The sequence below is a fragment of the Eschrichtius robustus genome, chromosome 12 (genome assembly GCF_028021215.1).
Source record: "Eschrichtius robustus isolate mEscRob2 chromosome 12, mEscRob2.pri, whole genome shotgun sequence".
Lineage (NCBI taxonomy): Eukaryota > Metazoa > Chordata > Mammalia > Artiodactyla > Eschrichtiidae > Eschrichtius > Eschrichtius robustus.
This window is the reverse complement of record NC_090835.1, coordinates 77,049,563-77,063,744: the sequence shown is the minus strand read 5'-3', so window position 1 is coordinate 77,063,744 and position 14,182 is coordinate 77,049,563. Positions and strand designations below refer to the sequence as shown.

General features: G+C 52.3%; 2 protein-coding genes across 2 annotated transcripts; one reads left to right on the top strand and one right to left on the bottom strand.

The window, feature by feature from the left end:
• Positions 1-491: 491 nt before the first annotated feature.
• Positions 492-3,923, top strand: SLC35B2 (solute carrier family 35 member B2). The gene is made up of 4 exons (XM_068558740.1): positions 492-645; positions 1,141-1,334; positions 1,495-1,649; positions 2,364-3,923. The coding sequence occupies exons 1-4, from the start codon at positions 635-637 to the stop codon at positions 3,300-3,302; spliced, it is 1,299 nt and encodes a 432-aa protein (XP_068414841.1). The 5' UTR covers positions 492-634; the 3' UTR covers positions 3,303-3,923.
• A 1,817-nt stretch (positions 3,924-5,740) lies between these two features.
• On the bottom strand, positions 5,741-11,644 carry HSP90AB1 (heat shock protein 90 alpha family class B member 1). Its single transcript, XM_068559240.1, has 12 exons — positions 11,516-11,644; positions 10,010-10,156; positions 9,436-9,642; positions 9,172-9,331; positions 8,891-9,024; positions 8,478-8,786; positions 7,894-8,059; positions 7,491-7,681; positions 7,230-7,377; positions 6,829-7,097; positions 6,210-6,543; positions 5,741-6,094 (listed from the first exon to the last, which is right to left on the bottom strand). Exons 2-12 carry the CDS (start codon positions 10,154-10,156, stop codon positions 5,985-5,987), a joined length of 2,175 nt encoding a protein of 724 aa, XP_068415341.1. The 5' UTR covers positions 11,516-11,644; the 3' UTR covers positions 5,741-5,984.
• Positions 11,645-14,182: the final 2,538 nt, after the last annotated feature.

Here is a 14,182-nt window from a genome sequence, read left to right as displayed (position 1 = left end):
AGGGGAAGGCTTTTGGTGAATTAGAAGAACTGAGAGCAGGCCAGGGGGGCTCTGCAGGGGGGTGGGTGAGTGGGCGAGGTAGACGGGGGCCAGGTCACGCAGAACCTCCGAAGGTCATGAGGATGCGGGGACAGAACTGTTGGTCCAGCCCCCGAAGGAAGGAGACATCTTCCTGCCAGAAAACGGGGAAATGGTAACATAAGGGGATGTGCCTGGGATGCAGAACTTCAGTGTCTCTGTCCCTAGGATGGCAGTGGTCACCACCACCTCCGGGCCGGTGGTGAGGGCTAAGGGCGATGACGAAGCGAGGGCGGCACCGGGCTGGAGCTCCCGCTCCCCCCCCTCGGCCCCACCCCACCCGACCCGCCCACAGAGGCAGCCAGCCTCCCGCGCGCCGAGCCGCGTCTCCCGCCGGGCCGCGAGGGGGCGCTGTGGCCCGGCGGCGGCCCGGGGCGCTGCGTGGTCGCGGCCGGGGGCGGAGGGGCGGCCGCGGGGAGGGAGGCGGGAAGAGTGCGGCACTTCCGCTAGCCGGCCCCTCGGCTGCTGCTCCTGGAGGCGACAGCGGGAGTGGTGGGAGCGCGCGGCCCGGGGACCCGCATTCCCCGGCCCCGCTCCGCCCCACGCGGCCGGGACCATGGACGCCAGGTGGGGGACTAGGGGGAACGGTGAGCCCACGTGACCGAGCCCCGCGCCACGTGACCCCCGCGCCTCAGCGCGAGGGGACGGGTGGAGTCCCATCTGCCCGGCTGGAGGCCAGCCTGGCGCTGCCCGGAGCCGGCGGGGGGGGGCGGGGGGGTAGGCGGGCGCCGTAGCGTTGTGCTCCTCGGGGGCTCCGGGAGTGTCGGGCGGAGAAGTCGGGGAACCCTGGCGCTCCGGGAGCCCCGAGGGCGGGGTCAGGGAGCGCTGGAGGGAACAGAGAGAACCTATGTGGTCGGAGGGGCGGGTCCGCTCTCGGGGATGGAGGGAGCCCTGCCTGGCCCGCGCCGGCCACCCCAGGAGAGAGAGAGGCTCTTTGTCCGCGCTGGGCTGCAGCTGAGGGGGGCGGGGAGGAACTCCGGGCCCTTCTCCAGTGTCGTCCCCTCCGGAGGGCCCAGAGGGTGAGGAGCTGGACCCTGATCCTTCTGCCCGCGGTCCCCGCAGGTGGTGGGCAGTGGTGCTGCTGGCTGCGCTCCCCTCCCTCGGGGCAGGTGGAGAGAACCCCGAAGGCCCTCTGGAGTCATGGACCCACCTATGGTTCTTCCGCTTTTTGGTGAACGCGGCTGGCTATGCGAGCTTTATGGTACCTGGTTACCTGCTGGTGCAGTACTTCAGGCGGAAGAACTACCTGGAGACAGGTGTGTGGGGAAAGGGTGGGGAAGTTTGCTCAGTCTGTATTAACGAGTGTTGGCCAGCAGTGCAAAGGGGAGGTGGCGGCCAGCAGGGCGGGCTGGCAGCTGTAGGGGAGATGAGGTGCTACGGAGAAGTTTGGGGTTTCACCTTGTGTACTTTCTCCAGGCAGGGGTCTCTGCTTCCCGCTGGTGAAAACTTGTGTATTTGGCAACGAGCCCAAGGCCCCGGATGAGGTTCCTCTGGCTCCCCGGGCAGAGCCGGCAGAGACCAGTCCCACTTGGCAAGCCCTGAAGCTGCTCTTCTGTGCTGCGGGGCTGCAGGTAAGTAGGCAGGCTCTGCGGCTCTTCCTGGGTCGGTCCCCGCGGACAGGGGCTCTGTGGAACCAGAGCTTTCACCCCACCGGTCCCAACAGTTTGCTGGTGGTTGTGTTGTGTGTCTTCCTCCTCCCAGAGGCACACCATCTTCTTGGGGGTGGTTGGAGGAAACGCTGTCTTTCCTGTCCTCCTGTCTCTACCCTCTGTGATTTCTCCCATCCCCTTGTGATGATGTCTCATATACCGTAAACCCACTGTTAAAAGTTTCAGCCTTACCCACTACTGCGTGTGAGAGGGGTGCTGAGATGCTGACCTCATGGCATTTTGGAGTGGGCACTTGTGGTTCCACCTAGTATACCATGTTGAACTAACAGGTGTGCAGTCTTCTTTAAGAACTCTTCCTCCCACAGTTGGTTGAAAATAGAGAAGAAAATACTTGGGATGGAGTCGGCGCTAACATACCCTACTGTGGGGACAAACAGGGTCTGGTCAGTCCTAAAGCATTTGTTGTTGTGTTTCACACACACTTGATTGCCTGCAAGGTGAATCCAGATTTGGGAGAGAAGAAGAGGAAAGTAACTGCTAGTTACTGCAGATATTTATGTTGTCCCTCCTCATCATTTTCGGTATCATCCTGAGGAAGGAGGAGGTTGTTGCGCTCTCTGGCCTGCCTTTTCCTTCTCTTGCTTATCTCCTCTCCCTCCTCCCTTCCCCATCCAGGTGTCTTATCTGACATGGGGAGTGCTGCAGGAAAGAGTGATGACCCGCAGCTACGGGGCCACGGCCACATTGCCAGGTGAGCGCTTCTCGGACTCACAGTTCCTGGTGCTAATGAACCGCGTCCTGGCACTGATGGTGGCTGGCTTCTACTGCATCTTATGCAAGCAGCCCCGGCACGGGGCACCCATGTACCGGTACTCCTTTGCCAGCCTGTCGAATGTGCTCAGCAGCTGGTGCCAATATGAAGCTCTCAAGTTCGTCAGCTTCCCCACCCAGGTGCTGGCCAAGGCCTCCAAGGTGATCCCTGTTATGCTGATGGGAAAATTGGTGTCTCGGCGCAGCTATGAGCACTGGGAATATCTGACCGCCGGCCTCATCTCCATCGGGGTCAGCATGTTTCTGCTGTCCAGCGGACCGGAGCCCCACAGCTCCCCGGCCACCACGCTCTCAGGCCTGATCCTGTTGGCAGGTTACATTGCCTTTGACAGCTTCACCTCCAACTGGCAGGATGCCCTGTTTGCCTATAAGATGTCATCGGTGCAGATGATGTTTGGGGTCAACTTCTTCTCCTGCCTCTTTACAGTGGGCTCCCTGCTAGAGCAGGGGGCTCTCCTGGAGGGCATCCGCTTCATGGGGCGACACAGTGAGTTTGCTGCCCACACGCTGCTGCTGTCCATCTGCTCTGCGTGTGGCCAGCTCTTCATCTTCTACACCATTGGGCAGTTTGGGGCTGCTGTCTTCACCATCATCATGACCCTCCGCCAGGCTTTTGCCATCCTCCTCTCCTGCCTTCTCTACGGCCACACTGTCACTGTGGTGGGGGGCCTGGGGGTGGCTGTGGTCTTTGCTGCCCTCCTGCTCCGAGTCTACGCCCGGGGCCGTCTAAAGCAGCGGGGAAAGAAGGTCGTGCCAGTCGAGTCATCTGTGCAGAAGGTTTGAGAGGCCTGAGCGATGAAGTGAATAGGACCCTCTCACTGTACCAGTTTTCCTGTCCTACTGTAACTTCTCGGAGGCGGCAGGCTCCAGGGCAAAATGCAGGTTTCTCAGTATCACAGACCAGCTCTGCAGTTGGGGGTAGGGAGCCCAGGAGGCAGCCTTCCCCTTTGCCTTAAGTCCCCCATCCTCTGGTGGGCAGGATTCTTCCCAGGGTGGAAATGACAGTGGGAAGGGGCAGGGGGCAGTGTTGAGAAGGCAGAGGCACCTTCCAGAGCCCCTCCCTCCTCCAATTCCCTGAAGTCTTGCCCTGTAGGCTCTGCCAACGCCTCACCTGTGCTTGTCCCCTACCTTGAATACCCACCCTTTCAGACTCCGAGAGACCTGCATTTCTTACTCTGGCGAGAGAAGCACAAGTGTTGTAGGCTCCAAATGCTGCTTTCCCAGGAGAGTAAGTGAAAGACGGTGCTGTGCTGCAGGAGGGTGTTGGGAGTCCCGCCCAGCACCACCACCCGCTCTGCTCCTGGATCCCTAGGCTCTGCTCCATGAGCCAGTTGCAGGTTTTGGTACTTTGGAAATGTAACTTTTGCTCTTATAATTTTATTTTATTAAATTAAATTGCTGCAGCGGGCTCGGTCCTGTGTTTTGGTTGACTGAAGTACAGACTTTCAACTTCAGATGGGTTATGTCCGATAAACCCATCAGAAGTTGAAAATGTGTTTAATACACCTGACATAGCTTACCCTACCTAAAACTTCCATCAGCTCAAAACATCCTGCAGTTGCTGTTTTACAGGTGTCAAATATCTCATTTAACTTGTTTAATACTGAAAATGAAAAGACAGTGGTGGTTACGTGTACCACTTGTTTGTGGCCAGGTGGCTGGGAACTGCATGCAGCTCAGTGCCCAGCAACACCAGTGAAGGTACCTCATACTGTCAGCCCAGGAAAAGATCAAAACTCAAAAGTAGTTCCTACTGCCTGTGTGTGCTTTTGTATCAGCACAGTAAAGTCAAAAAATTTTGAGTAGAAGACCCTCTGTATGTGCTTTAGGAAAGGGACTTTTTAAAGTGTTATATGGTAGTTCAAACATACAATTTATATCTTCAGTGTTTTTCTTTTAATCATTTTTTAAAATTGAAGTATAGTTGATTTACAGTGTTAATTTCTGCTGTACAGCAAAGTGATTGTTACGTATTTTTTTAAGTACTGTTTTCCATTATGGTTTATCATAAGATACTGAATATAATTATGTGCTATACAGTAGGACCTTGTTGTTCATCCATTCTTGTTCATATAAAAGCTTCCATCTGCTAACCCCAACCCCAACCTCCCATTCCATCCCTCCCCCATCCCCCTCGGCAACCACCCGTCTGTTCTGTCCATTTGTTTGACTCAGTTTCGTGTCATATTTTACATCCCACATGTGATATCATATAGTATTTTTTCTTTCTCTTTTACTTAGCATGGTAATCTCTAATTGCATCCATGTCGCTGCAAACGGCATTTCATTCTTTTTTATGGCTGAGTAGTATTCCCTTGTATATATGTACCACATCTTCTTTATCATCTGTCAACAGACGTTTGTTTCCATGTCTTGGCTATTGTGAGTTAGTGCTGCTGCAGACATAGGGGTGCATCTGTTTGGATTAGTTTTGTCTGGATATATGCCCAGGAGTGGATTACTGGATATGGTAATTCTATTCTGAAGTTTTCTGAGGAACCTCCATACTGTTTTCCATGGTGGCTGCACCCGCCTACATTCCCACCAACAGTGTAGGAGGGTTCCCTTTTCCCCACACCCTTTCCAGCTTCTGTTATTTGCAGACTTTTTTGTTTGGTTTTTTTTTGACCACACAGCATGCAAGGATCTTAGTTCCTGAACCTGCGCCCACTGCAGTGGAAGCAGTCTTAATCACTGGACTGCCAGGGAAGTCCTGTTATTTGCTTACTTTTTAACGTGAGGTGGTACCTCATCATCATTTTGATTTGCGTTTCTCTAGTAGCTATGTTGAACATCTTTTCATGTGCCTATTGGCCATGTGTATGTCTTCTTTGGAGAGATGTCTATTTAGGTCTTCTGCCCATTTTTTAATTGGATTGTTTTTTTATTAACTTGTATGAGCTGTTGGTATCATTTTGGAAATTAAGCCCTTGTCAGTCGCATCATTTGCAAATATTTTCTCCCATTCTGAATTTTTTCTTTTTGTTTTATGGTTTCAAGTTTGATTAGATCCCATTTTTGTGACTTCTAAACTTATCAGTGACTTTTTAAAAACTTTTAAAGTCCTACTATGTATCACGTTATGTATACTCAGGATGATGGCAGGTTAAGACCTGGGAAACAAACTAGGGCAACTCCAAAGGCAGCATTATACATACTTGGGGGGGGGGGGGGTCCACATGATTTGAGAGAGCAGAAGTGTATAAAAAACCTGCATCATCTTTATTTTGCATACTTTAATTTCAGAACAAAACAAACAAACACAATACACAACATTCAAACCCCATGTCAAATGTGGAAAGGAATAGGGCTTGAGGCCCTTATATCCTGCCTTGGACAGAGGGACAGAAATAAAACCACTAGACGTCAGCAGAAGGAACCAAGTGCACCAAGGCCACTGAGGCTGCTGCTGGGGGAGCCACGGGGACACTATACAGAGGGAACAAAGTCTGCAGGTAGAAATTCCTAATCTACTTCTTCCATGCGAGAGGCATCCTCATCACCCTCAAGGGGGGGGATCTCATCAGGAACAGCAGTACTGGGCTCCTCTGCTGTCACTTCATCTTCATCAATGCCTAAAAGTAGGAAAGAATGCCACTTGAGATCTAACCCAAAAAGCACTCAGTCCAATCTGCCCACCAGACCAGTTCCTCACCTCCTCGCCACACTCAAGAGGACAAGAGTACTCACCCAAGCCTAGCTTGATCATGCGGTAGATGCGGTTGGAGTGGGTCTGGGGATCCTCAAGCGAGAAGCCGGAAGAGAGCAGTGCAGTTTCGAACAGCAGCACCACCAGGTCCTTGACAGCCTTGTCATTCTTGTCTGCCTCTGCCTTCTGCCGCAGGGTCTCCACAATGGGGTGGTCAGGATTGATCTCCAGGTGCTTTTTGGCCATCATGTAGCCCATGGTCGAGTTGTCCCGAAGTGCCTGGGCTTTCATGATGCGCTCCATGTTGGCAGTCCAGCCATAGGTGCTCGTCACGATGCAGCAGGGTGAAGACACAAGCCTATTGGAGATTGTCACCTGTGGACAGTCACAAAAACCTTGGGTTCATATTAAATCAAATTGCCACCTCGAGGCAAACGTGATACTTGAAGTTCTGTTCTCGGGGGAAAAAAAATACCTCACCTTTGGTAAGTTTAACAGAAACAGCAACCTTAAAATCTGCCTGGTTAAGAAAACAAAAGGGTAGGATTGGCACTGAACAAATTAGGCTGCCCCAAACCACTAATTGTATAGCAACCAGAGACTGAGGGAAATAGCCCTGAAGGCATCTGTTACAAATAACTTAGCTCCAGAGTTGCCTACCTTCTCCACCTTCTTATCTAAGATCTCTTTCATGAGTTTGCAGAGGTTCTCAAACTTAGCCTTGCTCTCCTCCATCTTCTTCTTCTCCTCCTCATCCTCAGGCAGCTCCAGGCCCTCCTTGGTAACCGAGACCAGACTCTTCCCATCAAACTCCTTGAGCTGCTGCACACAGTACTCATCGATCGGCTCTGTCATGTACACCACCTCGAAGCCCCGCTTCCGCACTCGCTCCACAAATGCAGAGTTGGCAACCTGCTCTTTGCTCTCACCTGCGGGATTACTCAGTGTGACTCAAGGGCCAGAATGCCTCAACCTGCCAGTTCCCAGGTACCCTTGAGTGTCCTCCCCTTCTCCCCACACCTCTGAGGAGAGGCTTTGATCAGACCCAGGCTCCAACGCACCAGTGATGTAATAGATGGACTTCTGGGTCTCCTTCATGCGAGACACGTATTCTGAGAGAGAAGTCATCTCATCTCCAGACTGGGAGGTGTGATAGCGCAGCAGCTCAGACAGGCGTCGCCGGTTAGTGGAGTCCTCATGGATTCCAAGCTTTAAGGGTGGAAAGAAAAAAACAATCTTGCTAAGAAATAATTTATCCTCTACGTGAGTAAGAAATAATCCATCATAATTATTAAGCAAGAAAGTACTTGCTGCCTCTTTACCTTTAGATTTTTAGAGAACGCCTCATAGAATTTCTTGTAGTTCTCCTTGTCTTCTGCCAGCTCCGAGAAGAGCTCAAGGCACTTCTTAACAATGTTTTTGCGAATGACCTTCAAGATTTTGCTCTGCTGGAGCATTTCTCGGGAGATGTTCAGGGGAAGGTCTTCAGAGTCAACCACACCACGGATGAAGTCTGAAATCAAGTACGTAAGCTTAGTTAAAAAAAGGTAGGGGAGTGAAGAGGATAAAAATAAAGGTATACACAGGGTTATCTGGATTCAACAGGACCAATTTTTTCACTGAACCTTCAGTTGTTATGTTGCAGAGGATCCTTAATCTAAGATAAAGACTTCAGTCCCCTTGAGAATGCTGAACGCAAGTACGTTAGGCCAAAAAGATACTCACTGAGATATTCTGGTATTAATTCATCACAGCTGTCCATGATGAACACACGGCGGACATAGAGTTTAATGTTGTTCTTCTTCTTTTTGTTCTCAAAGAGGTCAAAAGGAGCCCGACGAGGGATGAACAGCAATGCTCTGAATTCCAACTGACCTTCCACAGAGAAGTGCTGAAAGAAATCCAAGATAATCCCACTGTGTATTTCAAAATAAGAGTGGCTTTTTGTCCCAACCCCAAATTACCCAATATTTGCAACTAAAATCTTCCCCCTAAGCACTAGGAATAGAGTAGACGCTAAGGCAACTGTTGAGAAAATTTAAGCTCTAACGCCCTAAATGAACCCAACACGGTACAAGCGGTGTATAATCCTTGGGTCAACGAGGAAATCGTCAAATCAGGACCCCGGATGGGTAAAGCTGCCACAGAACAAGTGAGGTAACTGGGGAAAATGTCATTTCTCCACCCTGGAAGGGTCCATTACCAAGTGAACTCATGGCATTCACAGCTCCCAGCTACCAACCAGTTGGGTAAGTTCCATTTGCCCGTTATCGGCTCCTCCTATTGAGCCAACAAGTAAGGCTTCTTACCTTCACTGCCAAGTGATCTTCCCAGTCATTGGTAAGGCTCTTATAGAACTCTCCGTATTCCTCCTGGGTGATGTCATCAGGGTTTCTGGTCCAAATGGGCTTGGTCTTGTTCAGTTCTTCCTGATCAATGTATTTCTCCTTGATCTTCTTTGTTTTCTTTTTCTTATCTTTGCCACTATCATCCTCCTCATCTGAGCCCACATCTTCAATCTTAGGCTTCTCCTCATCATCTTTATCTTCCTCTTCTTTCTCACCTTTCTCTTCCTCTGCCTCATCATCACTGATTTCCTTCTCGCGTTCCTTCTCCAGCTAAAAGTATCAAAGACGATAAATGCAGAATACAGAAACCAAAAACCAAAGGTCCACTTAGATTCTCTAAAGCATCTTCACTTGAGTTACCAGTCCATACTTACATAGAGTGTGATGGGATAACCTATGAACTGTGAGTGCTTCTTCACCACTTCTTTGACCCGCCTCTCTTCTAAGTACTCTGTCTGGTCTTCCTTAAGGTGGAGAATCACTTTGGTACCCCGCCCAATGGGCTCACCTAGAAAAAGTCAATCAAAATGGAGTAAAAAATGAAACTAAATGCAAAACTGTAAATATAACTGCTTTACAGATAAAATGCTCAAGATCTTTATTACTGTTTCCCCAGAATTCTCACCCAGACGTCTTAAGAGGAAAGCCAACTTACCATGGTCAGCACGTACAGTGAAGGAACCCCCAGCAGAAGACTCCCAGGCATACTGTTCATCATCATTGTGTTTTGTGATCACAACCACTTTCTCTGCCACTAGGTAGGCAGAATAGAAGCCAACACCAAATTGCCCAATCATGGAAATGTCTGCACCAGCCTGCCAAAAAGTTTAAGGAAGTCGAGCGCAAGTTTCAAAGAAACAGCAAACCAAACACCAAAAAATACGCATGGTGTGTGGTGCCTAGCTAAGATACCACATACCTGAAGAGCCTCCATAAACGCTTTAGTACCAGACTTGGCAATGGTTCCCAAATTATTTACAAGATCAGCTTTGGTCATGCCAATGCCTGTGTCTACCAGAATCAGGGTGCGCTCCTGGGGGTTGGGGATGATGTCAATTTTCAGCTCTTTACCACTGTCCAATTTGGAAGGGTCTGTCAGGCTCTCATAACGAATCTTGTCCAAGGCCTGGAAATACAAATTGCAATTTTACAATCCTGCTTCCTTAAAGCCCATTTCACCCAAAAAAAAAAAAAAGCAACTTTTTTTTTATTCCCAAATACCCTCAATTCTGATTACCCGTCCAACGTGTAGTTTGAGAACCACATCCAACTATAGTCTCTATCCACATCTATCCACCTACCCACCATGAAATAAAGCAAACCTTTTTGTAACTGCAGCAAGTTTATATCCCCTTCAACACTGAACACCACAAAATGCCAAACCACCCCTTCTCCCTTTTTTGGAACACCACAAAATGCCAAACCACCCCTTCTCCCTTTTTTGAAGTACTTGAAAAACAAAAAACGCCAATGAAAACACCCAAGGCACTCACATCAGAAGCATTACTGATCAACTCCCGAAGAAAAATTTCCTTGTTGGAATAGAAGGTATTGATAATAAGAGACATGAGTTGGGCAATTTCTGCCTGGAAAGCAAAAGTCTCCACCTCCTCCTCTCCATGGTGCACTTCCTCAGGCATCTAAAATAAGAAAACTCAAGAATTTAAGACTACTAGAGTTCACCCCGGTTACAATAAAGACATTATGAGATTCAATTCAAACTGTTCTGAGCTGTGTGCTGAGACAAAATCCTTTCCTGTAAAAATTTCAGGCTGCATCCTTAGACAGAAAACAATGGGGAGAGGGGGTGCGCCTAACATACTCAATGAAACGCGTTAAGCTTTGTTGTACTTTGGAACCAAACTACTGTTACAATGATCCATGGATCAGCATCAGCTGGTAATTTGTTAGGCACGCAGAGTATCGCCCCTAACCCAGGTATCTCGAATGGAAGTAATAACCCCGGTTAATTCACACACATTTAAATATGTAAATCACTACAGTTCCACCATTTTGGGTGGGGGGACCTCCAATAGGACTAGTTTTACGTTAAAGGGCAATGGCTTTAAACTGCTCTCCCATGAGGCATCTCCAAGCACATGTGGGATTACTGCCTCACGTGGTAGGGGAAGCTGACTCGAGAGATCGGTGGGATGCCCTCCCAGGACGGCTATTAAGACAAAGAACCGATAAAGCAAGAGCTCCACCGTGACCTCTGAGCACACGTGACTGAGATGCAGGTCCAAACCAAACACAACTAAGATGGTGGCCGTAGTCTGCTGGGCCGACTCTCGTCCTTGCCGGACATGCGTCGGCCAGGACCACGAGAGAAGGGGGCGCCACCGCGCAGCCTCCCTTCGCCCCAGCATCCGGGAACCAGGGCGGGGCACCGGGCTCCAGAAGCTTCCAGAACAATCTCAGCTCTCGAGAAGGGGCGGGGGAGGAATAAACCCATGAATCCCAGAGCCTGCCCCCTCCCCTCTCCCGTTCCTCCTCCTGCACCAAGACCGCAGGCCAGAGGCGACCGAAAGCATCCCTCGCCGCAGACCCTTCCGGAAAACACCCGGAAAAATTTAAAAACCGCGGTCAATAGAAAAGATGGCAAAACCTGATCAGGACCGGGCTGTGCTGAGTCACACCGAGCGCGCACACCCACAACCCTTGGGGACCCTCCGGCGCCCCGTAGCCGCGTCCGGAAGTGGAGAGGCAAACATGGCAGCGTCCCGGGCCGGCGCGGCCACCACGTGCAGCTACCCACTAGCCCAGACCCACTCCGCGGCCCACCTCGCCCATGGCTAATAGCTGCCTAGAAGCAGCCCCGCCACCAAGCACAGAAAAGAGGCTGAACTCAAGAGCTCCCTCCCACCCCCAACAGAAAATGGGAGCGTTACCCCAAAAGCCGCCCCAACACAACAAAATATGGGAGTCGGACGCGAGAGACGAAAACAACTCGGAAGAGCAATCTAACCTGAAAAACCCGCGGAAGACTGCAGCCTTACCTTAAAGAATAAGAAACGCAGATACTAGAGAGCTGAGCGGGCAAGGACTGCCTCAATCTCACTCGCCGCAACAGGGGTGCACGGGGGTGACTCAAAAGAACGGCTGTGCGCCCCCAGTCGCCTTATATAAGACGAAGCACAGCCTAGCTGCCCGCCCCCGGATCCCTCCGCCTTAAAGGAGGATGCCTGTCAGCACCGCACCTGCCGCCGCCCGCCCACCTTGACGTCATGGTCCAAAATAGGGGAAGGGGCGGTGAAGAACTGGAGCAGCCGGCCTCAGTCTGCACCGGGAGCGCACGTATTTACTCGTTTTCATAGCCCCGTCTCTGCGCTTCCAGGACAGGACACCATCAGAAATAGATGCTGGGAATGCTCTCATGACGTAAGCGGCGGATCAGGGGCGAGGATCCCCATCGACCTCCGTAGAAACCTCTAGGGCAGGCGTCTCCACACCCAAGAGTCCCGGCCTCGAAGGACGCCTAAAAAGTGGCCAACCGCTCCCACCTACGCTCCCAGGCTCGATCTCCCTTTAGAATCTTCGCTACACATTCCAACAGCCCGATAAGGGGAAGGGGTCTTTTCCGCGGGCGGTGCGGAATCTGAACCCCAACTCTGGGCAGCCCGGGGAATCCCGGCCCTCCCGGGGGGAGGGCCAGCGTTTCGCCGCGAGGCGTGGCTCCGGCTGCGGGAAGGGTGCCGGCTCCGGCTGGCGGGGGACTCTTTGCCTGCATGCGGCGGAAGGAGCCACGGCGGCGGTACTGCGATGCTTCCAGCAGGTTCCAGGCCCGCCTAGGCGGTCCCGCCCCACCCCCTTCCCTCGAGGCTCCGCCCCGCCCTCTGCGGCCTGGGCTGTGCCTCTGCGGCGGCTCCGCCCCGCGACCGTTCTGCTAGGATCCTGGGGTTGAAGTGGGCTGCCCTAATCCCGTTTACTGTAGGAAACTGCAGGGGGCACCCTTTACCCCACCTGCCAGGCTCAGCTAGCCCAGCACTGCGTCTGGGGTTGGGATTGACCCCACTTCTCCCCCATCAATCACACGGGCTGTTGGGGCAGCTCTAAGGGCGCCGCCTTCAGAGAGCGGAAACTGGGCATGGGCGTCGCGACGCGATGGACCCTCCCCAGCTTCTGCAGCCTCCCACAGGTGTGGAGCGCAGAGACATGCACATCGAGTTGTTTCTCAGTCTGGTTTCCTTTTTTTTTTTTTTTTCCACCCTCTTCTCTCTTTCTGCAGCTGTCTAGATCTGGGGAGGGTCGGGTCTCCAAGGACCCCTGCAGGGTGGCAGAAGTTCTTGGAGGCAGCATGAGGACTCTGGCCAGAGTGTAGCCCGCTCCAGGCGGCTGGAACCACGTCGTTCCCCTTCAGCGGTGGCGCCGGAGGCTCCAAGCCATGGGCCTGCCCAGCGAGCTGCGGGACGCCGTGCCTCTTCTGGCTCTGTCCCTTTTGCGTGCCCTACGGCTGGTGAGCTGTCCTTGCCTTTCCAAGGCCTCATCTTGGAAGCCTACTGGACCCACAGACGCTCCAGGAGAGAATGGCCACTCCCTACGCTGTGACCTTGTGGATGTCCAGCAACTCCCTTCGTGGCCCACTTTGTCGGCCCCTGGCGTGCTGGGGAGGGCTTCCCCCACCACCACCCGCGGACCTCCCTCAGCAGCCCTGGTGCCCAGTCTTATTCTTTCATATCTTCTTGGTTTATGTGTTCAGTTTCAAGGAACAAAGGACCCTTGCTTTCCTTTTCCTCGCCCCACACTCCAGACCTCATCAACCCTGCCATCACTACCTCAATTTCATCTCTCCTTACACTTCCACTCACTCCCCTTCTTTATGGTCTCGGAGTCAGTGAGTGGGGGAAGGGCCGTGGTGCTGCTGCTAGGAGGCCCCCCGGATGCTGTGTTCCTGATGGAAACCTCAAACCAGGAGCGTCACCCCCCAACACACCCTCCCTCCCCCTGGGCAGAAGGGGCCTAGTTAATTAAACACCTGCTCCCTGGTTCACAAAGAGAATTCACAACATCTCACAGTCCTGTGAAGAGGTGGGAGTGAATCTGCACATTCTAGAAACTGGGCGAGGAAGGCTTCAATGAGTACCCCAGGGTGGGTCAGCTCAGAGCCTTTGCTCCGCTAACTCCCTTGCTCCCTGCTCCAGAAATGGAGTGGGGATGCTGTTTCTTCTCCCAGGACTCAAGCCCAAAGCAGAGCAAGAATCACTCCTGTGGACCAGTGTCAGGACCAGAGAGTCCTCGGGGGTTGCCTAATGGGAAAATCTCAAATCTCGCACCAGCACAGAAATTCTGCTTTCTCTTCCAGAAATCTTCAGGATGACTTCTCCAGCTCATTGACACTCACTAATCCCCTGTGAGCCTTGTCTGAGGATACAGAGATGCGTAAACAGGACAAGGAGCCCTTAGCCCACTAGGGGGAGCTGCAGCAGACCAAGTGTGAATCAGAGCAGCTGGCAGCAAGGGAGAAGCCTCAGTTTCCCAGCTCAGCCTGGGTAAGTGGGCAGGCTCAGGGCTACGTGGCACAGGTTTACTCCCCAGCAAAGGGAAAGCATGGGAAAGGCACAGCCCTGCCAGAGGGACCACAGCCCAGGAACCCTCGAGGGAGGCAGGAGTCACTGAAAGTGGCCCTGCAGGCAGGGGTTAGGTCACAGAGGGCCACAATGCCATGC

Coding starts and splice junctions, on each gene's coding strand:
- SLC35B2 (XM_068558740.1), top strand. Junction 1,335..1,494: donor GAAGAACTACCTGGAGACAG/GTGTGTGGGGAA, acceptor TACTTTCTCCAG/GCAGGGGTCTCTGCTTCCCG. Junction 1,650..2,363: donor TCTGTGCTGCGGGGCTGCAG/GTAAGTAGGCAG, acceptor TTCCCCATCCAG/GTGTCTTATCTGACATGGGG.
- HSP90AB1 (XM_068559240.1), bottom strand. CDS start 10,156: ATGCCTGAGGAAGTGCACCATGGAGAGGAGGAGGTGGAGACTTTTGCT. Junction 9,332..9,435: donor CGTTTATGGAGGCTCTTCAG/GTATGTGGTATC, acceptor ACTTTTTGGCAG/GCTGGTGCAGACATTTCCAT. Junction 8,787..8,890: donor GTTATCCCATCACACTCTAT/GTAAGTATGGAC, acceptor TGATACTTTTAG/CTGGAGAAGGAACGCGAGAA.